Source organism: Temnothorax longispinosus, chromosome 5 (assembly GCF_030848805.1).
Source record: "Temnothorax longispinosus isolate EJ_2023e chromosome 5, Tlon_JGU_v1, whole genome shotgun sequence".
Lineage (NCBI taxonomy): Eukaryota > Metazoa > Arthropoda > Insecta > Hymenoptera > Formicidae > Temnothorax > Temnothorax longispinosus.
Window position 1 is genome coordinate 1,803,027 of NC_092362.1, and position 27,265 is coordinate 1,830,291.

The following is a 27,265-nucleotide window of genomic DNA, read 5'->3' on the forward strand; positions in this document are numbered from 1 at the left end:
CTATTACGAAATATATGGTCCGTTAATAACTGGATCCTTCTTCGAATCGGCATCTTTCTTCAAAGGGATTTTCGTCACGACTCTCCATCATCGGAGCGATTAAAATTTCTAAATCTGATTTACCTCGATCTCAGCCAAGGCTAAACGAACTCCGCATTCTTTTATAGTCAACAGGAAGATGATTTGTGTTGTCGACGGCTCATGCGGTTTTAGTTACGCATAATTCAAATGAGCCGTACATATGATACATATTGTTCTTAGTAACGATATTCATAGGTACAATTATGGACCCTCTCAGAAAGTCGAATCTGCAAGCTATATTACATTTTCTCGGAAAATGTAATTATTTCCGCTTGCGTACGAGTGTATCGTGTTATTGGTGACGTAAATAGAAAGTGTTGTTAAAAATGTATTTTAATTGATACATACAACACTCATATGACGCGTATAAAAGCAGCGATAAGAATAACAGCGGTGATAAAAATATTAATATTATTTTACAATACGAAAAAATAGCAATGCTGATTCTTTTTATTATAATAACATTATATCAATTAACAAATAGCTGGCTCTACTAAATGTATTGGATATTTATCTTGAAAAACTAAAAATTAATGTTACGTTGTCGTGTTATGCATGATCGTTCATAACTTATCGTGGCTGCATTTAATTTCATCTTATCATGAAACACAATTGTAAATTACAAAACGCGAGATCCAAACATGTTTATCGATTATAAACAATATATATTAGAATAATTTTAAATCTCGAAAAAAATATGTTAGTTGCGTGTTATTACATCATGTACTTGCTTAAGATACTTGGAAACTTCTATCGATGTTTTTATAAGCAAGGTGATACGTCCGTGATAAATGATAGGATAGAATATGCGAAAATTTACACATAAGCAAAATTGACAACCAATAACATGCGTGCAACGGGTTTAACCGCAGCGAAGCAAACAGGAAATATTAACCGGATGGTTTGCATATGCAACTTGATCGTAATTCTAAGCACAATGTTAATCACTGTAGGATCAACATTTTGCATTAAATTAAAGTGTAATATACAGAAGCATTTAAAATAAGAGATATACATTGATATAAAGGTATATAAATTGATATAGAAATAATATTTTTGTTTTAAAATTACTATATCAATAATTTTTTAATTAAATAATAAAAGATAGCTCAAAATAACAACAATAAGAGAAATTTTCAATTAATTTTCAAGTAAATAGAGGCCAATTACGTGTTTGAAAATCTCACAGTCAATCTTACAGTCTTTTTTGTATACGTAGATCTGCTAAGACAGAAAATGTTGCAATTTCAACGCTAATTGGGAAAAAAACGTATGTACTCGAGTTGGGAAATCCTAGCGAACGTCATTCCATGTTTAATGTATGGAAACTGTTTAATTACAATAATAGCTCAATCCCGGGGAATCATTCCACTATTAGTCAAAGTACATGACGTGATGTTGCTACGATTATTGAGGACTACGTACATTAGAATATCTGTGAATATAATGTGTTAATAGTAAACAAAAATGTGAATAACTAAAGTTAGTAGGTTAATGATGAGTTAATGAACAAGCAAAGATGCCTATTTATGCCTGTTCTGCGTAAGACACTATTTAGAAAAGGTAATTATACCGGTATGCAATCTCTCAGATAGTCATTTATTAGCATATGTATTTTAGTAGTTCTCTGACAATCAGATCCTTATTCTTTCCTATTATTTTCATCATTTCCTTATGATCTAACGCCTTAGGAGCAATGAAAAGTGGCTAATTGGCTATTAATTTTTGCGTTATTAACTTTTATGTGTCTCACACACACACACCAGCTGTACTGTTCTCGTTAACATTTGTATTATTTATGGTAGGAACTCTCTTATACTAATAATATGTACAAGAAAAATTTTGTTTAATGCATTTCGTTAACGTTATCATGACACTATGATGAACGATGAAAGACCACAAGATAATTATTTGCGCACAGAAATTATACAGGCCGTATATTAAATTATCAAGTTCCATTGCTTTCTCGCTTTTAGTTTCATTCGTCTTGATAGTGATCTTGTTGACGCACATTGCATGATTGCATCCTCGACTCGAAGAAAAGTGTTTCAGAGTGCACGCACTGTCGGGGACTCCCTCGGAAAATCCAAAAATTAGCGCATCGGCCGCATCGGCGCGGTGTGGCGTGCAACGCGCGGAGGAAAGCGGTGGAGGTGGCACGTTACATAATTACATCAGGATCAAACGCGTAGCAGATAGATAACTATAAAAGCGGCGAGATTAAAGGATTGGCATGCAGTGCATCCTGGGAACATCGAATCCCGTCATCATGGCAGTTCGTGCTCTCAGCCTAGTGCTCCTATTTACATTTGTCTCGGTCATCTTCGGATTGCCGACTACACCTGTGCCAGGTGAGAGAATAGATCATTCATTGCATATAGAATACTTGGTAATATGTTGCTGCGATTATATCTGATAAAAGTCTTTTTGTATATAATTATTACGTTATATACTTTTTCGGAAGATTATATATCTTGACTTTCTTAATTTATTTCAATTTTTCAATTTTTAATTTCAAATTTTAATAATAATTAAACAAATTTTAATATTTAATTCAATGTATTAACTTAAATTGTAATAATCTTTATATAAAAAGTTATATATGATTATATTATATACAGAATTTCTATTAAACCGTCACTATGAATAATTCGCGATTTTTCAGATAAACTCTAACACTTGTAAGAGTACAAAGCTTAATAACGTAAATTTTTTTCTTTAAATAAACATTAATGTTTTAATGTTTTTTCATATAGAATTATCACATTGGACATATTCCATAGATAATCAATCGATACGTATTTATTCTAAACGTTTTATTTAATCTTATTTATACCTATTTTGATATTGTATAGTTCTCTGTTTATTCTTCGCAAATTTGAATATTTCTTTGGAGACTTTGAAAAGCAGTGAGCTTTGTGATCTATCCAACAGATCTATGCAACAGACAAGATCATGTATCTTCGAAAATAAAAATGATGTCAGAATGCACGCGTTGGTACATAAATCCAATCGCTAATTTAAAATTCTCTGCACGTCAATTTACGTCAATCGATGCGTCTTCCTATTTCTATTCACGTAATAATCAATTCATTTTTTATGCGATTATTAGAACCAGCTGTAAATACACAAGAAGAACACACATTGTCGACCGAACTGTTACCGCCGCCCGTAGACGAAAAGGAACACCATGCTACAATCTATATAATTAATTTGTACGCCGTAAAAAATGGTAGCAGCAACGCATCGGAGGAAATGTTTCAGAATGAAGTCGTAGAAACGATACCTGACATATTGGGTGAGCGTAAATCAACGAACGACATACGATGTCTCTGCACATCTTATCGGGATATCTTTTAATAAGAAATTTAATTTGACGTTAATTAGCTACAAAATAAGGAGTATCTTATATAAGAAATGATAGGCAACGGGCCGAGCCAAGTGAAAAGAATTCTTAGAAGGGATTTGAATAAAAAATATATGCTTGCAGAGCCGCTGGTCTCCGTTCTCCTAGTAATAGACGACGATGAAAACGAAGAGTTAGAAAAGCATCCGCCAGTCGACCTCGATGAATTTGCGGAGGGATTGGAAGGCCAAGGTTTCAAGGTCGACAAGATCGATCTTAACAGCAAGGCGAAAGTGCTTAAGATGAAATTGGAAAAGGCGGAGGCGGAGAGTATGATAGACTCGGTAAAGGGTAATGAGAAAAAGTTCCGTCAAAAGAGGACCATCTGCCTGAAATGCGGAGGAGGAGGAGGATATGGAGGAGGATATGGTGGGTATCCGAGCGGGGGTGGTGGTCAATGTTCTACATGTGGAGGAGGTTATGGTGGTAAGTTATTGGTGGAAAGTAAATTATTGTTTTAACCGCGAAAGAGAAAGATATAACTAATTGATAAATACTTATACTCTAACGTTAATAAATTAAATATGCCCGGAACTGTCGTATACCTACTGTTTTTTTTTCATCACAGATTTTTGATTACTTTGAAATTGACTTTTTTCTAAATAAAAATGCCATTGCACTTACAGTTAATAAAATAACTGCACAAATGACTATAGATATAAGACTATAAAATATACCAAAACTGTTTTTTTAATACATTTGGATTTTTGCTATGTAGAACAATAACTATTTTATATATCAGTAATAATAGTTATTTAGGATTTGCGTCAAAATATTGCATTAATTATTGCAAAAATAATCAACTTATTATATTTCTAAGAATAGCATATTTCTAAGAATTGAAACATGTTTGATCAATTTCCGTCTGCATTTTTTCTAGATGCAACAGTTATTCTCTTTAATTTTTACATGCATTATTTTGAATAAAAAGTAAGTTATCAAATAAGAAGTAAATTATTAATCGCATAATGCTCGTGCATCATGCTTTGAAGAAAGTTGTTTAAAAATAACGCTTGAACCCTAATAAGAATTTCAGGATACTTAATCGAGTAAATTGAAAGACGAGAGAAATTGAATTAACATTGCTTTTTCTAACTAATCGTAAATCATAATATTAAATAAATCCCTTACATATAAGAAAAATACTAATTATAATAAAATGTTAATTGACAATAACAAAAGTTTTTTGCTAGCTTAGCTTCTTACAGCTGAGATTTGCCACTCATAATAGTATATTAATAAATATAACTAAAATATCAAATTTTCTAATTATATATTAATACTGGCTACTGCTAAACTCCAATCTAACGCGCTTAGGTCGGTTCTACAATCAGTCATATATCGTAGTCGGAACGTAGCCGATGGTCCAATGACAGAATTTCTTTTTCGAAAACGAATTTTCTTCATTGGACCATCGGTTACGTTCTGACTCCAACATACAATCCAGTAAGCAAGAAACACCAAGAAACATTTTAACTACATTACAGCAACGTTTTAACATTAATGCAATGTAGTTGAAATGTTTCTTGACGTTTCTTGCTTACTGGGAAGTGATTGTAGAACCGGTCTTAACATGGGCACGCTTTGTCTAGGGCATCGGGTAGCAGTGATACCAGTTGTTGTCGTACCTATTACAGGAGGAGGCCATCGTGGAGGAGGCGGCTATCATCGCGGCGGCGGCGGCGGCTGTAACACTTGCGGGTATTAATCCTATTTCTTAAACGCGATAAGAATTAATCGTAAAAACATATAATTATTAAGCATAAAAAATAAGCTGTATATTTAAAAATGGCTATTTTCATGTTTAAATCATTCTTAGTTGTAAAATTGTCATTTATATTTTAACTTGAATTATATATTTCAAAGACAAATTTTTCAAATATCCTGCAACTATATAGCCAATACTTGTACAGTCTTATATGATCGCTAAATGTTTTATCAAAACTTATTATTCTTAAATTATCTGTATTAAAAATTTTGTACATCTTTAGCGGTGGCGGATACGGCGGCGGCGGAGGTAGTTATTCTCAATCCTCTGCGTCGGCCCAGGCTTCATCTGGAACCTGGTAAGGATTTTTTTAAGACGATTGTTTCATTATCAACAGCTTACATTTGCATCGACTAAAACGTCATTTCCTTTTTCAGGGGAAGAAAATGAGCAGAATAAATATTATGATCACGTAAACGTATTGCCATTAATGATTTATGCTGCCTTCATGTTTAATACACGTGTACAGTAAAAAAAAAGCGGATTCTTCAAATACTATGAATCATCACAAATAAACATTACGAGTATTAACACAATATTTAAAAATAGCCTACTTAAAATATTGTAACGTATTTCCCCTTCACTCGTTTGTATAACAGACACTTGTACTGGCGCACGGTGGCCACGAATAAATAACAAAACAGGTTTGGCTTTAACAAAAATCATGATTTCCTGCGTTATTCGGACGTAAACAACTTCTTAGAAATAATTACGAGGTTCGTGATTAGTTTTTCATAAATCTTCAGCGGAAAAAGCGCTGCGTGTTAACAAGACGGCGCTGCGTCCGCACTCCTCGCGTGGCTTTAATAGTCCATTAATTTCTACGCTTCTCGATAAAACTGCACTTATGGTAATAATCCATCATCACTATTATCTTTTTTTCGTTAACTTGCAAAATCCGCGAAACCGGAAAGTTTTCTCGGAGAAGACCTTCATGTCCCGAGGAATTCGCTAATTTCTTCTCCGTATTTATTTATGCAGTTAAATCTTTTACTATGATCACGTTAAAGCCTCAAAAATAGTCAAAAAAGATTATTTTATGAATGGAATTAGAATAAAACCCACAGAGAAGTATAAAAGTCGTAATAAGTCATGTGAAAGAGATTATAATTCGACGACAAGCGATAAAGTTCATCATCCAAGTTCGTGAAGCGTAATGCATGCTCGAATTCGTTCCGCATTATATCACACGAAACCCGTTCCGCATTATCAAACCGTTGTAATTCACTGGTGCCCGTAACCGGCGGCGGCGCCATAATCTCGCCTGGCTCTTCTCTCGCGTAGCGTTCCGCGATCGGCGTCATAAGTAACTCACGCGCGTTTCTATCGGTGGGATTTAAACGCCATGGCACGGCCACAACCGGGCTCTCTATAAATACGACCGGTATGAAAGCGGCCGGCACCGCAGCATCCGCGGAACGATTTCAGCGATGCGCCGGCCGGGGCCGACTGTCTGTAACAGCGAGTGGCAACAGTAATTATGGGCGCGAGTTGGATGAATGTAACGGTAAAGTCTTTCGATTCCTTTCTTTCATCTTTCCGGACAGGGAGAAGGAGGATACGCGGCGCGGAACGAATTACTCGCCGAAACGCGAAGCCGGATCGAAGCGCACGATCGGAAGCGGGCGCACACCATCGGACAGGCGTGTTCATCTCGCGCGATGCAGCCGGGCGCGCCCGCACTTCGAGCCGACGATCCGTTCGGCCAACCTTATCGGCATGATTAACTGCTGAAAATAAGAACACCGCGTCCAAAGCGCGAGGAGAGCAAATATAAGGAACGTAACTCGCTTCATGCCGACTAAAGTGGCCTTATTCGCTGGTCATTTGCTATATGCGTCAGCAAGTTTTTTTCCTATTAATTTCACGGTCGTAATTACAACAATTACGGATTGCGTCTCAAATTCTTTCGGAATTCCTTTATCTACACCTCACTTTACGACCAACTCCATTTTTTCAAGACTCCATCCTCGAAGCTGCTATTATCAAAATTGAGGTCAGGAGATTCATCGGAAGAAAGATTTGACAAAGAGCAAAAAATGAGACATGAGGATATGTATAATTTGCCGATGTGTGTTAATATGTGCAATTCTACACGCATCTGTATATAAGTTGAAAATTATTTCAAAATTTCTTATAATTAAAAAAAAATGCAATTTTCCTTAAAACAACAATCCGTTTAATTAGGTCTGTGCGAAACAGACCGAATCTGAATGGAATAGAACGATTAAAATTTTTTAAGTTCTTGCGAATTAAAAATTTGTTCGAAAATCCGACGTGTCCTTGGAAGTTCTGGACAATAATAAGTACAGATGGTTTTGTAAGAGCGACGGCACGCAACGGCCTGGAGAAAATGTGGGTCTACGGGTCGTCAAACACCCATTGACTCCGATCGATCGCGCCATCGTAGGCAAGGACTCTTCTTCTACAATCGCGCGTATTTTCTGGTCGTTGACCGTCGTCGGCCGGCGAACTCCGTGGACTCTGCGACCACAAGTCGCTCTACACCGCGCCGCCAGGAAAAACTGGGCGAACCAGGGACAGATCGTAAAAACTTACTCGGACGAGTGAAGTAATTGTACGTTCGGCGGCCTCCCCCTCAACTTCTTTCTCGGGGCACTCCGAAAGTGCCAGAAATTCGCATGTGCGCGCCACTCACAATAGACATCTTATTATTAAATAGCAGAGTACTTATTTCTGACACACACACACACATGTAACTTTGGCAATTTATGTCTTGTCTTGTTCATATATAACAACAAAATTAAATACAAATGATTAGTACATTATAAATTTTCTTTCTATATATTCTTTATTGCTTTCCTTATCGTTCATTAACGTTAGCATTGTCCGAACATTGTATTTTATACGTATTTAGTGATCATACGTTACAAATATTTAAAGTATATAAATAACTTACATACCGATCTTTTACTAGAAATATTTATTAAAAAATAAAAAGATTAAATTCTTTTCAAAAGTAGCAAGTTGTAAACTTGGTAACCAGATCATCCTTTATAATAAAATTAGAATGCAGTTTGTATTAATAATTTATGCAGAGTTCCATCATTTATATCCGTTATATTAAAACGTCAAAGAATCATTTATAAATTATTATCATTAAAAATGATCGCGACAGGTTAATGATACTACTCTACCTACAAGTCAATATACTAGATAATCCCACGAGATTGATAAGGAAGTTATTCTAGCTAAAACCGGATTTGTGCGACTGAAACTAATTAACGGTTTCCACATCGTATCATGTCAATGAACGACAAGGTATTAAACGGTAGAAATAAAATGATCATAGATCATCAAGATTATAATCGAACTGTCGCCTAAAAATGCAGTGATACAATAATTATGAAATAACGTTCCTGCGAATCGAGCCACATATTATCATACACACAAGAATGTTGGCTTCATACGCAAATGTTTCACGAAGATATTGTAAATTATCTGTCGACAAGGTTCGTCCAGTTTTTATCCCTCTCAATAGACTCGAGAATTAGAGAGCAAACACGCCCGACCATTTGAAACATTAATCACTGTCTGTTGTATCACGCGATCTAATCCACTATTTTATTATTTCACTTTTTGCGATGATAGCATATATCAGTGCTATCGGTAAATTAATGACGTTACCGTAGATTACGCCGAGCAAGTGAATGGGCCTACATTAGATACATGATACATTCGCCGTAGATGCGAGAGTAAGTCGTCTAATCTTACTTATACGAAATAAAAGGTTTCGTGTATCGTTATTAACCTTTACGCTCATACGTTTGAATTATGGTCGACACGCTTCGTCGGATCTCCCTGTAGGTATGTAATATCCAATCTAATTTCTGTGAGCTCATCTTGATGATCATATTTGAATATCCAGCGAAAAATAAATATCTCGCGCAAAAAAGTGAATTTTGTTCAAACGCAATTTATTTATTTAGCTTACATGTAAACAAAACATCTTTATATCCTTGTAATTTTATGGGTCTAGCTATTTTTTATATTTAATTATAAGAACGAACGATGAGAAAAATAAAAGTAATTCCACTTAATTAATATGAATTATATTCGCAATTATTTATTCGAGCCATTGGAACCTCCTAATAATTGTTATATGTCCTAAATTTAATTATTGTGGCTGAGTATCAATTACACAGTATGTAGTCTGGATAAGATATGGGATATGTCAAGCGGCATATACTTCACTAACGAGAGCACTTGCGCAGCAGTCCCGGACCCTTAAGCGTGATCACCTGTTAGCATCCGCCTAACATCGGCAATAATCGTAATAACGATAAGATAGCAACTGGACGGGATAAAATATTATCGTTTCGTCGCGATGCGATCACCGAGTCCGCGCCTCGTTTTCTACAACTCAACGCCGCGTGCCTCAAGATCGTCGGCGATTAGAGCACACTAGGCTTTAATTTAATCCTCCGGGAGTCTCAGGGGGTCGTAAAGGGAACCGGTTGCATACGATTGGAATTTGCATAGGAAAGTTCGCGGTACCACGGTACAAACGCACGAGTGACTTACTCGCGCGTTTTACTTTTTTGCCCGTTCGCGTCGCGACGGAACGTTTTTTTTTTTTCATCGCGACTCGACAGTGTGTGAGACGCGGCCGCGTAACATTTTTCAAACGACGATTCCGTATCTAAACGGGAATTCCGTGCTAACCGATTGGCATGCAATAACCGCGTATTCGCCTACGCGTACGTGCCACTTTGTCGATATTACAAGTAGGATTGAGGCCATTGCGATTTTTGAAGATAAAAACGCATCTGGGAAAGCGAAAGAGCGAAGCTCGGCAGGAACATACTTAATCGGTATACCGAAAACCAGTAAATCAGGCGATATAAGGTCGGAAAATCTGGAAGATATATAGAACCGGCGACCTTCGTCGATATTCCTAAACGGCCTAGATTACAATAGAGCCATCCTGCTTGGCAATTGCAATTGATCTAATCGCACCACGTTCGACATAACACGCATGAACCGCATGAGGATCAGGCGATGGCACAAGCGCGACTGAAGACCAGCAATTATTTATTTATAAGTCGCTACTACGACAACGCGCCAGGAATTAATCCCGATTGCGATTGCATTTTAATCACGATACACTTCTGACTGTTGATGCGCTCTTCTGCTAACCGGTTGCAGCATCATCGCTTCGTAAGAACGCTTGTTACATACTGCTAGAAATCATACTTGATTATGACTTATGATTTTATGAAATTGCGCGTTTTGATTGCGATACATCTGTACGATAGGTTTAATCTGTAATTTATATAATAGGCTTTTACCAGTAATTTATTTATAACTGTATGATTGTACATCGCTCGTGCCTAAATGACAATATATTCTCTGCAATGTCAAATTCTTTCTCGAGAATTATGTCAAAATATTGTGTACTTTGCTGCAATAGAAAATATTATACAATTGCACATTGAAATTCTATAATCCGGAATCAAAGATATGTATCAGCGCGACCCCGTAAACCAGTATGCTATTTTTATTAGACGAGATTGCACGCGCGCGTATCTATAGCGATACGTACACTTACGATACGCGCACTTACTTGTCTATATTCGTTAGTTACCTTCCCTTCAATTCGATCAAGCGGAAAAGGGGCGGCGATCAACTGTGATATACTATGATTGAGCGATTATTAACATGAAATGAAAACTGACACAGTTCCATTTTTTCCCATTGTATCATATCTTTGAAAACTTTCAAAATAAATTAACTGAAACTGTATATTGAATATTATAATAAATTACACAAGCCCATATCTATTTTACCAAACTTTGTTAACACGGTATCTCGTCCTTGTTACTTTTCACACTTATTTTTTTTTTAATTGTCATTGCATCAATTATTATAACATCATATAGTAGAAAGAAATTATATACATATTTTATATATGTATTTCGTAATATGTTTAGATAAAAATTTAATAGTGTGTCAGACAAGCTTTTAGTGAGACAGGGGAACTATCATTCGCGGATTAATTTATACGAACGGTGCAGCTGATTTTTACTTCGGTCTAGTGGAAGAGCAGGTACAACTTGTTACTCGAAGTGACTCGTTTCGCAGCCTATCAAGGCAGACCAGTAGAAATGGCGTAAAATGGAAAGTGACGTAATTTTAAATCTCCCTTGGATGCTGTCACGCGAGCAAGCGAAGATGATAGCTGATTTTCGCACCTGTCATCACCTTTGCCAAGGAAACGCATTGATGCGACGGACATGCAAGCCCGAGGGTCGAATAGTGATCATGACCTTTCCCCTAAGCTACATCAATACTCCCAAGGCCCGTTCTGCATCGCGATAAGATGGTATTAAAAGAAAATAGAGAAATAGTAAATCCTATCATCTCCTGAATATAATTGCTTATAGAAAATTACTTTATTATTATGAGAAATATTATAAATATAAATATTATTAATTTAGAAAATTATTTTATTATGACTATATTTTTTGAATAAGAGAAACTTTTTAAAATGACTGATATATTTGCTGCTATCTACAGATTTTTAACGAAAAAATCTTCCAAGAATATTTATTTTAATGCGAAATGTACTTTCTTGTACAGAGCTCACTAAATTAATCGCAGAAATATTTTTAAATATTTGAAATATTTTTCGTAGAAGTAAAAAATAAGGAGCGACGCAATTAGATATCTTCATTTCAAGCGTCTTTGGGATTATGCTGCGAGGAAAATATGCGACTAAGATTCTTAACTTATAGTAATATAAATAGCGAATCGTATTTCATATTAATTCCTTGGCGTACCGGCGTTATTATCTGAATTATGTTCTTCACGATAACGCATTTACACGGGAACATTCCTGTTCGAACCCGCGAACAAGCACAGACAGATCTCGCATCTGCGGCTATAAAATATAGAATTACCATTTACTTAGCTTAGTCATCTATAGAGAAGATATTAACATTTTTTTTTTCATGGGAAGTGCCTTATCGAGGTGCGATTTATATCCAAATTACGCGACACGCGTGCCTGTTTGTGACACCTTATTTGCTTTCGCGGCTTAATTAAATTACCCTATACAAGACAAGATTGATAAACGATATGTATATGTGCATATATCAAGATATGAGAAATACAAAATAACGAACTTTTACAAAATCATAATGTTTCTCACAATAACAAAGATGGGAAAAAAAACGTGTTTTAGTAACAGAGAAAAAAAACATGAAAATCTAAATGTCAAAGTACCGTATCACACGCGACGAAGGTGCGTTGTGAAAAACAGATTATTGTCGTATTACGAAATGGAAAAACGGAACTGCCGCGCCGCTATGGCATCGGTGTAGTGACATGCTTATAAGAGATTTCAGGAGATGAAGTCCAGCGAGAAAAAAGCGATACACTTAACGGTAGCTCGTCGAGTAGGTACGCTCGTTAATCTGAGCTTTAACAGTCTGGACCGAGGTGAGTAAGGATTCATTTAATGTCAACGCCTTAACGTCGTCTATACCGTCCGTCGTTGCAGTTGTCGTATTTCAGAGGATGCTCCTGGTTCATTATTGCAAGACGATTCTATCAAGACGCCTGCTTCATCATTGCGAGAAGAAAAGGAAACCTGTCATCTGTCCGATACCGTCCGTGTTGCCATTTTTTACAAGTCAGAGTTTCATTAATGGATGTTCGCGATAAAAATATCTTTTCTATATATTCAGAAGGCGTGTAAAATTTTATATATGCGTTACGGTAATTTTGAAATAAATTGCTAGGTCATATAATACATTAATTAAACATAGTAGGATATAGAAGTCAAAAATAGCCCGTGCAAAGTAAGTTCACTATATGAGATAGCTGTCAATAATTTAACGTATTTTATTGTGTATATAGACATATTTCGATCATGACCTTCAATTTTTAAAATGTATTGATCGGTTGCACAATCGAGAAAAATCTAAGGTTTTAGATTTCGGGCAATTTGTGCACTTAAACATTACAAAAGTGACTGCGATATAATTTTCGCCATTATATAAATACGATGTAGAATGAGCACAAAAAATTTACTATACATGCGTTTTCAATCTTCACAAAATATCATTTTATTAGATATATCCAAAGCATAAAATTATTACTAAAAAAAGAGCATCCCTCATAAAAACAAATAAGATCTACTTATATGTATATCGTTTGATGTAACTTTGTACGGTGCGTGTAAAACACGCGATCGATTGCGCGAAACCTATCATCATATTATCGGCGTGTAATAAAGGTAGAGAAATGCGATAAGTTGCGCTCGTTTGACCCCGACTGCCGAAAATAAAGGAGATTTCGACTTTTTGTTTCGATATTAACGGAACGGCGTTCCTGAATCGATGCTAACCCCGAGGGGCCTCTCCGTAGCATTAGCCACAGGGTAGGGGACTATACATATAAAGGAGAGAGCCCCGTACTCCGGGGGCCCAGTACCGTTCAAAGATGCAGGCTGCCGGGACGCTGTGTGGTACCAGGGCCATCTCCCTTCTGGCACTCCTGGTACCTCTCATTGGCTATGCCTGTGAGTAAAAACGACGTTCAAAATTCCCGCCCGGACGAGCATTGATATGTGATAATATGCAATCGCATTGTGGAAGATCAGTGTTGTGCAGTGATCGCAATTCGGGATTGTTGCTAGTGCGCTACTTTGAAGATTTTAAGAAACGTCGCGAATAATAAATTTTAAGAGCATGATAAATTTGTAAAACACCCCACGAGTTACGCATATTTTCTTAAATTACAAAATAAGCTAAAAAAGACTTTTAAATTCAAGTATACAATTTTTTTTAATTATGTGCAAGTGAAAATTGAAGTATTTGTAAAGTAATGAATTAAACTTCGACGAAACAAGCAAAGTTTTAAGTTTTCTTTAATTATTCTTCAGTGAATTTTATTTAAATATGTTTGAATATTTGAGTTTATTTATTGAAATAAATAAATATTAAAATTTAAGTAAATATTAAAATAGGCAGAAAAATATAATAAAAATTTTAATTCCATAAAAGACTTCATAAAAAATAAATAGTTTTTAAAATGACACGTATGTCATATCGTTAGAATTTGTAATTAAAAGTTGTTGAAGTTAATAAAAAAATAAAAACAAATTTTCAAAGATATAAAAAAAATATATTTTTATTAAGTTCAAATAATTTCGTATTAAAATAAATGCAACCGCATGAGGAATTATGCAAACCGAAAATTCAAAAGTTGCATGTATAATTTTTACTCCTACAACTCTTAAATAAAAAAAATGAAATAATACCACAATAGAGATAAAAGCTGGTTAGCTAAATCAGTCAAATGATTACAACTTACGATTCGCAGATGGTGGGATTTAACTGAGCGCTTAGTCTAGCTAATCCCTATGCACGCGATTAAATATCCGCATTGCTATCATAGCCAATAAGCTTGCCTTGCCAAGTGAGCATTTCCACCGCAATCATCCGCATTAAGCATACACCGTTTCTCACCGCCTAGTTTCAACTAGCATATTCGACTTCTTTTAGATTCAAGTCCCATTCAATATTTGCCCAGCATCCCGGGATACATACCTGTTTATATAAGATACGGAGATGAGCCGTTGGAGGGAATAAATCCCGAGTTGGCCGAAGCTTTCGGGGAGACATCAAATTCGGTTAAGGTATAAATATTCTGATAATTAAGATCGATAATTGCGCCTTTAAATGAGAAAAACATCTACGAAAAGTTGTTGCCAGTTACAACAGTGAAAAAAAAAGATGTCGGTTGATCTTTAGAGTAAATCATAAGTGCCACGTAAATTGAGATATATATGTAGTTCACAAAGATATTAATCTCATACCATGATAGAGTTTGCAGAAGATAGACCACACGCTCGCTCACGAATCTGACAATTTCAAAGATGACGACATAAATACTTTTATGGAAGAATCGAACAGGGAGCATGTTTATCCGTTGCACGTTCGAGAAGCGGAAAGTCGTTCGTTCGCCGCTGTCAACGACAACGAGCCAGGGAACCCTAATAAACCAAAGCTTTTGACCATTTATACATTACCTGACGATAACGAAAACGGGCCACGTAGACGTTATCGAGGAAGATCTAGGATAAAGAATTCTAGAAAACGACCCGCGTTTAAGGTATAGATATAAAAATAGCCAATAATTAATTATAATCACAAAACTAATTAGTTATACGTTTTGACAAATAAAAGTTTTCAAAAGAAATTGCAAAAAAATTTCAGAAAACGAATAATTTGTATTAATTTCGGAGGATTTTTAGAATAATGTGTGCAGGATATAATGTTCTTAGCGGATAAAATCTCATCAATGACTCAATGAGCATTTATCATCCTATAATACTTTTATCATTAAAAATAAAGATTGCTTCATGTTAATTGTATCCGCGGTAAACAGCGCATTTCATTCCAAGAAAAGGAATTACTAATTTGAATATAACGCATTTTCGATTTCTGCACATCTATCTTGTTTGACGTCCGCTTATAATCTAAAAGAAAAATCTCTTTGAGTTGCCTGATGTTGTTTGTCGCTTCATTGACACGCAGCGACGCATTTAAAGATCCTATCTACGCATGATTGAGCTTTATAAGCCGTGATGGTATTGTGTAAACGGGTAAACATCTTTAACTTATTTTTAACATAGCAACTATAAAACGTAGCCATTTATGTCTAAGTCGATTGTTTCATTTATTCGCAACTCAAATCTTTAAATAAGTTATAAAACATAATGTCAGTTTAAAAGAGAGAAAAATACATGTTACGAGAAGATTTTTCTTCGTTTAACAAATATTATAACACATAATCTTTTATTTATTATGAATAATCTCTTTATATAATTTAAAATAACTAATATATAAAGCTCAATGCACGTAAATAGAATGCGCGTAAATCTTTAGATGCTTCAACTACTAGATGCCGCATGTCGATGAAGCAAGATATATTCGACAAAAAACTATGTACACATTGTTATTTCTTGTGCTACATAAAATAGAAAATTTATGTAAAATATTCTAAATAGGTCAATCCACTCTCCGACGAAAAAAAAGAAGAACTGGAAAAACTGGCGATCGAGGTAGAGAAAGAGGAGACCAAACCGAATGAACTCTACGCTCCAAATCCCAGGTATCCTGAATCACCGTCTGAGAATACACACAGTCGACATAGAACGCACAATTTTATCGCGCCGATAAAAGTGCAAGTTCCGCTCGACGAAACCTTGACAGACCTGCCGAAAATTCCTCAAATCAGCGATTTTTCGCAATCGGATCATGATATCGCTACATTTGAAGCGGAGGAAGAGGAACTGCCAATTAAAGGACAAGGTCCAGCTACATTTTTGTCTAATGTAGATAAATTGTCGCCTATCGACTTGCCAAACGAAAATGAAGCTAATAAAAATTCTATATCCGAAACTGAAAAAGTTAAAGAGAGACCACTTATGAAGATAGATCTGCTAGAAATACCTCAAGATACGGATTTTTCGAAATCTTCGGACGAACACAATATCGCTGCAGCTGAAGCTGATAAAAATGGATCGCCCATTAAAATACAACGTCCAACAACATTTTTGTCAAATGTAGATAAACTCTCGCCCATCGATTTGCCAAACGAAACCAAAACCAATGAAAAAAAAGAAATAAAAGACTTTATACAGCATGCCGACGAAGTTGCAACGGATTAGAGGATTAGATAATCAAAGCTTTTCAAGTAAAAATTTTTTATAACTTATTTGTTGCAATAATACTGGATGTTTCAAATAATATTTTTCTTCAATCATAAATTCTTCGAAGAAATCTCGAGGTAAAATTTTTCTTGATGAACAATTCACGATAAGACATTTGTCGCAATGTTTTCACATTTATCCCGACGCTAATTATTATAGAGTAATTGAAATTATTTTTCTAAAAATTATTTCGCGGCGTTAATTAGACTTATTATAAAATTCGTCATAATTCAAAGTATTTATAGTCGAAAAAAGTTATATTACGATAAGTTTCAAGCACAAACCACTTGCGTAAAAAAAATATATTTCTATGATTCTAATTTATATTATTGATGATGAGACAATCTGTTTATGCTATTACAAATAATACTTTATTACACTATGGACGTTACAGTCTTTTAAGTAACTGTTATTGCTCTCAAGTTTGTAAAGTTTGTTTGCACATTGTAAATTATGTTAATGATAAAACCACCGTGTAAAGTTATTTTAGAATATTTCTAATAAAATCGCTGTCGCAGAATTATTCACAATAGTGAATACACAAATTTATATATTGACTTTTCTTTTTACATTATATTTCACCTACCATTTACATAAATGTATAATTAAATGTTATTCGCGTAAATAAATAATATTGCAGTTAATATTAATTAAAACCAGGAAATCATCGAAAAATTAGCACATTATAATTGAATTTTATTTGAGCATACAATCTATTTCAATAATTAATTATTAATTATATCGCTAGTGATTTTTAATCGTATAAGATAGGTGAGTATGCTCACTCAATATTTTTGTCGTCAGCTATCTGTTCGTATAAAATAACACTTTATTGATTACATATTCTCGTGCCCGGGTTTTAAGATAGCTGGAATTAAGATAGCTGGAATAACGTTGAATCGATTATTCGTGAGAGTTATGGCATGGTTGTTTAGTTTACGAAGCGTCACATCGTCGATGTTGACGCACAAGTTATTCCTACGATCTTGGAAAAATCTCTTACTCGAGAGAATAAACGTTTTGCTTCTATGTAGATGTGCATGCATACAAAGGAACGTTCTCATTTATCTTCAGTATATAAACATCTCATATAATTCGACAGTAAAAATTTTCTTGTCCGATTCCATCGTTTGATGAATTGTCGGAAATGCCATTGGACAATAGTTTCATAAATACGCGGACTCTCGGCATTGTAAACATATGTGATTAAATCTCGTCGGATTTGAAGCGGGCTCTTCTTCAAATAATCGAATTTTAGCAATCTTCAACAAAGCAGCAATCAAATAATTCGTTCCTCTAAGAGACATTTACTTTATATTCTTCATGTCGATGGCACTTTGTCTCAAAAGGGATGGAATTTTCTGAGCTTCTATTAACGCTCCAAAAATTATCGAATATAATGAATCAGATGTTCCGTTTAGACGATTAATTTAAAACATCCTTCACGTCAATATCAACCCATTGTTTATTTCCCGTATTGGTATATTACTCACCGGTATAACCCATCGCTACCTATCAGAGTGAAATCTGCCAACAGCAGGAAAATCGTTAACCGGCATATTGACATTGTTCTACAAAGCTAACGGGATTTTCTTTCAGTGCGGCACGTGTGAATTAGTCCTTGCTAGAAAGTGGCGCGAACAGGCACGCGTTTGTGACAATTGCGGCTATGTCGCAGGTCGCAGAAGATACTGACGGAAAAAATTAAGCTCGCGTGAACGCACGAATGAATGAGGTTGCTGGAGAACGACAAATTGGACTGTTATGTTCCACGCCTTAACTCCTTGTGCACTGACCCTATCTCCTCTCCGAACGTCGCTTCCCATGAAATTTTTTTTGTTTGACCAGGTACCAGAGCGTATATTCAAGAAATCGCATCGAATTTCTCGTATCAAACTCAAGTAAAGCAAAGTTCAATTTACTTGAATGTAACTCTTGATTACAATCGCGATAATTATCCATTATTAAAAAGAAAAAATTATTCGGTAATTTTGGAAAAATTGAGAATAAGTTAAAAAAGCACGGAATATTAATTAACTGAAAATACATATATATTAGTTAGTTTTTTATTATTGACGAGTTCACTTTAAAGAGGTATACAGTTTAAATTATCATGCAAAGTTGTTAGAATTTGAAACTTTACTTTACTTTTTATAGTGATTAATTTTTTTCTGACTTTTTGTATATTATAAACAAAATTTTATATACTTGTATGAAAAATAGCCGTCCATAGGCGTTAGTTTCTGCATGAAACGCCCGGTCAATAATGTGTTAATATATAATATTTTATTTATTAATCTACGTAAAATAAATATCTGTAAATTAAAGTAAAATATAAGATTCTGACTGCAACATTAGCTTTTATCTCTATACTTTTCTATAAATATGTAAGTACTTCTGTGAATATACAAATAATTTATATATAAAATATTTCTTCTGATGGTAACGAACTCGATTAGACATTCTAGACACGATCAGGTGAAAGATATTCCGCCAACGATAACAATTAAGAGAGAAAGAGAGAGAGAGAGAGAGAGAGAGAGAGAGAGATTTAACATATAAAACTACGCTTTATAAATTCTACAAATAATATTTGAATGTTAATTGGAAGTTAATTGGACAGAACAGATTCTGCAGAACAGATACAGAAATACAATTTTATCAGTAGCGGGTAGTGTTACATATATTTTACGTCGATAAAATATCGACATTTTATCATTTATATAAATATAAGACGTCTTATCAGTTTACATCGCATTGTCAAAACATTGTTTGTTGCTTGCACAGGGAAAAGGAGAAAGTGCATAAAGATGCAATGATAAAAACAACTGTATTGCCTGCATAGCGCGAGTGCACTCTGACAACGATGTATTCAATAATTCTCTCACGTGACGAAAGGAGACGCGTTTGCACGCGTTTGTTTGACGACTTCTTGCACGCGTGTATCGAAGAAAAAGATCTCCGCATGATTCTCTTATAAACAACGTGATATCGCTTGACAAATTAATAATATAACTAATCAGGTAACCCAACTATATTAGAACTTCAAGAAAATCACGACATTATTGCCAATTGATTAGACAATGTGACAGGTCTTCTCCTGTTTTTCACAAAAAAAACTTTGAATCATGTGTATGCAAAATTAATTGCAAATTTTCCTTAACAGAAATGATGTTTTTAAATAAAAATTACGTTCTGCGGGCACGCGCAACGTGGTTAACCTCAAAATGACGATTGATTGGTAATGTTGGTGATTGGTAATGTTGATTTCTGTTCTAGTGGATGTACAGTTTAGCGGATATAGCGTATGTTAATCAATTGACAAGTATTATTTCAAAATAAAACGGTAAATAAGATGGCTGGGCAACAACATCCTTTCCTACCTGGGTTTCCCAATGTGCAGCAATCGCCTATGCGCACACAGTTTGGTGGCGGACAAATGGTTTCTGGTTTGATGGGACCACAACAAGGGAGTGAGTATTTAAAAATGTCTTCCTATTTATGTTTTTATTTGTATGTTAATATGTGTATAATTATGTGTATACTAAACACACTAAGTACTGTGTATCATTTGTGAATAGTATAAAAATGAATATTATCCATTTACATCTATGTTCATCTTCGATTGACAATATTGTCTGTTTCAACGTTATGTAAAAAATTAGAGTTTAATTGGAATATTGTGGCTTTATCTTCAAATTTGTGATTATATGCACTTTGATTATTTCAATTTCTCACACTTGTAGTAATCATATAAATTTTAATCTTTCGCAAGCCTAAGGTGTAAACTTTAATTTTTCACACTTCTAGGCTATACATTTTAATTTCTCACACTTCTAGCCTACGAATTTCAATGTCTGAGTAATCTAAAATTTTTAAGTAATTTTCAAGTAATTCGAGGAATTGAAGTGATTTAGATTCTTCAAGCGGGTATTAAGTAGGTATATGTATCAGCTTTCATTAGACATAGTAGAAGTAATAAGCTATTTTTCGATGGAGACCGGTATTTGCGAGCAACAGATTCTAACGTTTATGAAATATCTCTACAATAAATTTTGACAATTCCAAACTAGAAATTAAGGAATCTGGTACTAATTATTATTTCAGATATGGTAAGCTCTCAACAATTTGGCATGGGAGTTGGGGTTGGAGTAGGTGTCGGTAATGTTGGATCTAATGCCATGGGAATGCCCAATTCCCAACAAGTCTTGGCGCAACAGCAACAACAGCAACAGTCCATGGCGATGCAACAACAAATGCAGCAGATACAGCAGCAACAATTACAATTGCAGCAGCAACAACAGGCTGCAATGGTTCAACAGAATAATCAAACCAATAATCAGGCCACGACGCCGCAGACTCCAGTACCACCCACACAGCCACCGCCGCGACAACCGCAGGCTAAGGATATTAACACCGTTAGTTTATGTAAATATGGACAAGAGACTGTACAAGAAATAGTCAATCGTACCCAAGAGCTCTTCGCAACTCTCAAGGTTCTTCAACCACCCAATGGTATTTATTTTCCTAATTCAATAATTAGAATGTCACCCTAAATATATTTTTTGTATATGCATGATTTATATGAATATAGGTACCGCACAAGGGGCAAACATGGCGAACGAGAAGAAGAAGAAAGTCTACGAACAATTGGATATGATCAAAATAATGTTCAAACGCCTGAGACTGATATATGAAAAATGTAATGAGAACTGTCAGGGAATGGAGTATACGCATATAGAAAGTTTAATTCCGTTGAAGGAGGAATGGGATATGAAATCCGACGAGAAGAAAACCTCAGAATCTTACAGACTCAGCTGCGAGGAGAGGAAGGAAATTATGGAGGTGAGGCGAATGAAATTATATACATTAATGCATAATTCCTATATTAATTTTCAATTAAAAAAATGGAATCTTTTTCTCTTTCAGCAAGTGGTATTAAAGAATAGGCACATTAAGGAAATAATCGATCACTTAAGGCGCATTATTTCAGAAATAAACACAATGTTAAATATGCGTCGATCTTAGGTTACCAAATATAGATAATTATGTTTTTGTAATATTATGTTTATGTATTTTTATAATAATATATATATTGTAGTTAAATATTTATATTATTACAAAAATACATTAATAAAGAAACTTTTTTTTTGGAACATGGTTGGCACTGCAATATTCGTTTGCTTCTCACACATTTCTCTGTTTTTCATTGTTCAATATTAATGTTGTCTATGTCTAAACAAATTATGTCACTGCTTCGGAGGACGGCTTCCGGTATCGTTCCCATTGGTGTCTCCAAGTTCTTTACAAAAACCTTAGAACATTCCACGTCGCAACCCTTGAATTCGCCAGATACGCGTGTGTTTTCGAGTAAGTGAACTTCTGTTGGTTTACCTATAATATTTGAATATCAGTTGGTCACGACAAATGCTAAATAATTATTTATATCCACATGAATGAGTGTTAACGATTTCTTTTTTTAATAATACCTCGTGACAAATATTTCCTGCACAAGTAGCAGTAGTTTGAATGTTATCGTGAAGCGTTGTGCAAAATTAAATAAACTTTTGCTTCGATTTGCGCAATATAGTAACTTTAAGAGAGAGATATATTAAAATGACTTTAATATCTCATTCATTTTACCGGCGGGAATCGATCTAGTTAAATTCTTTTGAACTTGATTGAAACAAAGTTATGATTAAACGCGAACTTTCTTACCGATAATGCCGGTAACGACACGCAGAAAACGTTCGCGCAGAAACGCACGGGCCTTTTGTTTCTCCGCAGATGCGAATGGCAAATCGGGTTTATTTGCACTCGAATTAATTTCGTCTTGGTCTGTCATCTTCTGTCCAAGAAACGTTCCGTTCCGTCTCGAGATGTCTCGAGATTGACACTATGGCTGCCGTTCCTTTTGACGCTTTCAGCGCTGAAAGCATCGCTCCATCTCTGTTTGATATTCGATATGTAACGAAGACAGAATGATGCTTTAAAAGCGTCAAAAGGAACGTAGCCTATATAGAGATGCAATTCATGGCGGACTCAACGTGAAGATCGTGCGCGCGTCGAAGAGAACATTAGCGCTCTATTTGAATTCTCATAAAGCATTATCAGTCGATATTCATAACGATGTGACACCAGATAGACTATTCGACACTAAATCAAAGTGTTTGTTTAACACAAGTCCGCTGTTACGTCAGTACTATAACATTAGAAACATTAAAGAAAGTGAAAGTTCAAACGAATGATGAATCACAATATATGTAAAATGCACGATGTGGGCCTATTGAAAGTAACTGTAAAAATAACCGTAAAGGAATTCTCAATATATTATATCACTGATGCGAAAATGTAATTCAATTAATTATGTTAAAAAATTAGATAGATTTGTTTCTGCAAAAAAAATTTAAAAATGTTTATAAATTAGATAGCTCGTACATACAATTTGTTGCTATGAAAAATTTTAGGTAGAATGCAGTTATAAAGAAAAAATAAAATATAAAATTACTTAACGTATTAAATTTCTTTAGATAATATATTATCGTTTTAACTTATATAATTAAAAAAAAACGGCTGTTTCAATTTTAACAAAGCATTTGCATACTTAGATACACGTAAGATCTCTCCCAATATGAAAGTTTTTGAAAGCAATCGAATACACAGTGAAATAATCTCGGGCATCCTGCATCGATAGCCCACATTTTCTATACGAGGCTAATTGCCACAGTTAAAGAGGAAGCTTAGATCGACACAATTATCATACTTATAACGATATCTACCAAACACACTTTCTCGCAGCCAAACATGTGGGCAACCCGCAGCTTTTTAATTTCTTCGGAGAAGACACGAGTTGTCACCTCATTTTCGTTCCGATCACGACGCGGTAACGATGGGTTCCCTCATCATTGTTTTAACAGCCTTCGCCGTATATTGTAGTGGTAAACAACTATTCGACATTCGATATTCGAACGATATTTCGACGTTGGTTCTGTGGCCACGTCGTCCGATTCATCCTCCCGATTCCAACGATTCTTTTTGTTACAGAGGTGTATTGTGATACACTTCCGAGTAAGGTTGCTAAACCAGAGGATACCGTGCTACTCGAGAAAAATAACAGTCATGCGACAATCGAGAAGGGAAGTCTTTGGAAAAGTCTCAGTCCATCGAGACTCAAACCGACGAAACTGGAGAAGTCGAGAAATCTGGCCAGCAGCACAAACAGCGAGGCGAACACGAGGAGAGGACGATTTCTGAGTAGCTTAGCCTTTCTAACTGGCCTCGGCTTCGGCGGATTAGCCACCGCGGCATCCTCCACCGTGAAGAACAAGATGATCGCCAAGATGCCACAGATGTTCGGCATAAACCTAGGTGTCTCCAAAACCTCACCATACTTCACCGCCTATTACGGCCAATATCCGCAAGCTCCCTTTCTACCATATCCGTTCTTGTATCCCGGTCCTTTTGGATTCGCGCCAACGATCGGCGCCGTAAAAACCCAGACGTCGCAGAACGATCTAACGCCTCAAGTAATAAACCTGTTCGACAACAGACCGAACGATCTCGTGGGAAACAACGAGGACTATGCAGAAGACACGGAGAACGCGGGCAACGGGGCTGATGATCGAAACGCGGAAGAGAAGGTAAGGATGTAATAGATCTCGGCTCGTGCCGTGGTGAGCAAATAGAAATCAGAGCGGAAAGCCACGCGACGTTTTATCTCGATGAGCATCTCACTCGGCAACGAGTACCGTGCTTTCTCAAAAACACCAACATCGATTACTCGTACGCTCAATTAATTGCGCGAAAGTATTAGTGTACAGTGATATATTTATGCATAAATTACAGTTACTAATCGCTTTACTTATAGTATACTACGTATTATCTAATCTAATAGGAGCGTAGCTCTTAATCTCTAAGCAAAATCCTAAAGCGAGCTTCAAGGTTTTCGAGTTTACTTACATACCGGGATGACCCGATAAACGCGGCACGTACCTTTCCTATTGGGTCTACGGCTGGATCTATTCATGCAAGAACAGGTCATCTTATCGCGTATGCTCGGATAATAACATACTTGTACGACAGGTGTTCATATGACAAATGATTAAAGGCTTCATCGTGTCTATCGTTACTCTTTCGTAGCTTCCACGCGTGAATGACTAGATACGTGTGTGCCCGTAATTTTATTTGGACCCACAATGTGTATGTGTCAAGATAACGCGCGCGTTGAGGTATTGGCTCTTAAACGGAGCGGTATCTTGTATAAAGTCATGCGTGTCTAGTCGTAACTAATCTCGTACGTCGTAACAGAAATATTTTTTTACTTTATGTCGTTTCTGTTTTGAGGCGCGTATAATGTAGATTCGTTAAAAGATAATTTCCATAATGTCCTAATAATAAATGATATTAATACTTTTGTTAATTTATGTTATATCGTTTACTTGTGTATATATATATTATATCATACACGTGAAAATATGTAATACTTTTTGAGCATTTTCTCGCGGAGATATACTTATTTGCGCTTGATTCGCGACAACACATTGCACGTTGATTTGTACTATTACAAATTTTATTAGGGTATGATAGGCGAGTGCAAAGAGGGCCAACGGAAACATGGCAAGGGAACAGCCAGAGAGCGTGAATATCTCCAAGTGAATGCCGCCGATTTGCGAGCAACCTTGAATTTTCAAGCTGCGAATCAGACCGTACCAGATAACGCAACTACGACAAGTTCACCTAACGATACAAATACAACACATCATCATCATCATTATGGCGGTTATAAGGAATACCCGCACTTCCCAGGATATTATGGTGGGTATCCGCAGAATATACAACACGTGGACATTACAACAACGCAACCGTACAGTCAGATTAGCTATAACGTACCGTATGAACAACCCGCTAATTTTTATCACGACGATAAATACAATGTTTATCCGGGACATAATCCATCTCTTCCCGCGCCATTCTCGCCCGATCACACAAACGAATATGTAGGCACGGATTTTAATCGATTATATCCTTCGATTATTCCTTCGCACTATCAGCCACCGAATATCAGCGGTTTTAGACCCTTAAAATAACTAAAATAAGTCATATTTTTTATACAAAGCTCATTATACATAAATTCCACCAAATCGTAAAGTAGATTATATCTGATAAACTTATAAAAATTAAAATGTTGCAATTAAAAATTACTCATACAAAGATATCTAAATATACGAGATAAATAAGATCCTGAGAAGAAATATTAAGCTAAATTAATATGAAAGTTAATGTGTTTAAGATTACAATTTATTATACTGTGTTTATTATATCTAATACAAAATATTATAATTATTTTTCGAGTCAGCTATATACTAGAGTTACGGACATTTTTAGAAACACTTGATATATTTTGCTTCGTAATGTTCCGATAAAATAGAGAAATTTTTGTTATAATTTATTTTTTCTATGTATAATTATATTTTTGACACATTCACAAGTTCTCCTTACACATTTTTTTTAAAATACATTTATATGGGTTAAAAACTTTTAGAAAGTTTTTTTTATATTATATTTCACGATATCCATTGTTGTACTATTTAGGGAAAGGTAATTATTCACGAAATACTTGCAACATTAGTCAATAGATAACAGAGATGTACCTATATTGTACTGTCAATCATTGAAATATATTGTCTGTCAATTTTATCTAGTTGTATTTTGATTTATATATATGGCACCCTTACTAGTTAAAATATAATTATTACCTTAGCATTTCATATCAATGTATTTGATTTTTAAGAAATTATAATTTCTTATAAACTATGGTTATTATATAATCTCTCTGAGAGATAATTATATATATCTCTCAATGATTAGTATATCTCTCTAATCTCTCTATTATCTAAGCATTTAATTATTGCATAGAAATTAAAATTATCTACAGTTAATGAAATAGAACCTCGTAAGAAAATACACATTGGATGAGCAATGTTTTGTGCACTACGTACAAAAATTCAAATAAAAATTATGAAAAAGTTATACAAATAGGTAATTATAAATAATTATTATTTTTCTGTAATAGCTAGAAGCCTAATTGCAACTATAATGCGTATAACTCTTTTTAAAAATTCTTTTTAGTAATTATGCACATTATTATTGCTAGAAAAAATCCTTCGAGTAATTGTAACCAATTCACAAATTTTTTAATCACATCACTATAGGTATTCACAATTCTGTGATCGAATCCGTAATTGATAACATTATTGAAAGCAAT

The 27,265-nt window shown here is 35.1% G+C and overlaps 4 protein-coding genes across 7 annotated transcripts; all 4 read left to right on the forward strand.

Annotated features, from left to right (window-relative positions):
• The first annotated feature begins 2,271 nt into the window (after positions 1–2,271).
• LOC139812596 (uncharacterized) lies at positions 2,272–5,917 on the forward strand. 4 transcript variants are annotated; one of them, XM_071777543.1, is made up of 6 exons: positions 2,272–2,432; positions 3,194–3,379; positions 3,572–3,913; positions 5,080–5,188; positions 5,479–5,553; positions 5,633–5,917. In XM_071777543.1, exons 1-6 carry the CDS (start codon positions 2,315–2,317, stop codon positions 5,643–5,645), a joined length of 843 nt encoding a protein of 280 aa, XP_071633644.1. In that variant the 5' UTR covers positions 2,272–2,314; the 3' UTR covers positions 5,646–5,917. The 4 variants fall into 4 exon arrangements, with proteins under 4 accessions (XP_071633644.1, XP_071633645.1, XP_071633646.1 ...); XM_071777544.1 differs by having other exon boundaries at positions 5,125–5,188; XM_071777545.1 differs by having other exon boundaries at positions 3,572–3,856.
• Positions 5,918–13,646: 7,729 nt separating this feature from the next.
• Positions 13,647–17,550, forward strand: LOC139812595 (uncharacterized). The gene is made up of 4 exons (XM_071777542.1): positions 13,647–13,803; positions 14,789–14,922; positions 15,111–15,398; positions 16,297–17,550. Exons 1-4 carry the CDS (start codon positions 13,725–13,727, stop codon positions 16,957–16,959), a joined length of 1,164 nt encoding a protein of 387 aa, XP_071633643.1. The 5' UTR covers positions 13,647–13,724; the 3' UTR covers positions 16,960–17,550.
• Positions 17,551–19,750: 2,200 nt separating this feature from the next.
• Positions 19,751–22,157, forward strand: LOC139813096 (mediator of RNA polymerase II transcription subunit 30). The gene is made up of 5 exons (XM_071778407.1): positions 19,751–20,024; positions 20,281–20,474; positions 21,109–21,516; positions 21,596–21,846; positions 21,931–22,157. The coding sequence occupies exons 2-5, from the start codon at positions 20,357–20,359 to the stop codon at positions 22,027–22,029; spliced, it is 876 nt and encodes a 291-aa protein (XP_071634508.1). The 5' UTR covers positions 19,751–20,024; positions 20,281–20,356; the 3' UTR covers positions 22,030–22,157.
• Positions 22,158–22,167: 10 nt separating this feature from the next.
• Positions 22,168–26,697, forward strand: LOC139813095 (uncharacterized). Its single transcript, XM_071778406.1, is given in 4 exon segments — positions 22,168–22,371; positions 23,800–23,962; positions 23,964–24,641; positions 25,578–26,697. Coding segments are annotated over 3 exon segments (1,260 nt in total). The 5' UTR covers positions 22,168–22,371; positions 23,800–23,890; the 3' UTR covers positions 26,088–26,697.
• Positions 26,698–27,265: the final 568 nt, after the last annotated feature.

Coding starts and splice junctions, on each gene's coding strand:
- LOC139812596 (XM_071777543.1), top strand. CDS start 2,315: ATGCAGTGCATCCTGGGAACATCGAATCCCGTCATCATGGCAGTTCGT. Junction 3,380..3,571: donor AACGATACCTGACATATTGG/GTGAGCGTAAAT, acceptor ATATGCTTGCAG/AGCCGCTGGTCTCCGTTCTC. Junction 5,189..5,478: donor GGCGGCTGTAACACTTGCGG/GTATTAATCCTA, acceptor GTACATCTTTAG/CGGTGGCGGATACGGCGGCG.
- LOC139812595 (XM_071777542.1), top strand. CDS start 13,725: ATGCAGGCTGCCGGGACGCTGTGTGGTACCAGGGCCATCTCCCTTCTG. Junction 14,923..15,110: donor AGACATCAAATTCGGTTAAG/GTATAAATATTC, acceptor ATACCATGATAG/AGTTTGCAGAAGATAGACCA. Junction 15,399..16,296: donor GAAAACGACCCGCGTTTAAG/GTATAGATATAA, acceptor TATTCTAAATAG/GTCAATCCACTCTCCGACGA.
- LOC139813096 (XM_071778407.1), top strand. CDS start 20,357: ATGGCTGGGCAACAACATCCTTTCCTACCTGGGTTTCCCAATGTGCAG. Junction 20,475..21,108: donor GATGGGACCACAACAAGGGA/GTGAGTATTTAA, acceptor TTATTATTTCAG/ATATGGTAAGCTCTCAACAA. Junction 21,517..21,595: donor GGTTCTTCAACCACCCAATG/GTATTTATTTTC, acceptor ATATGAATATAG/GTACCGCACAAGGGGCAAAC.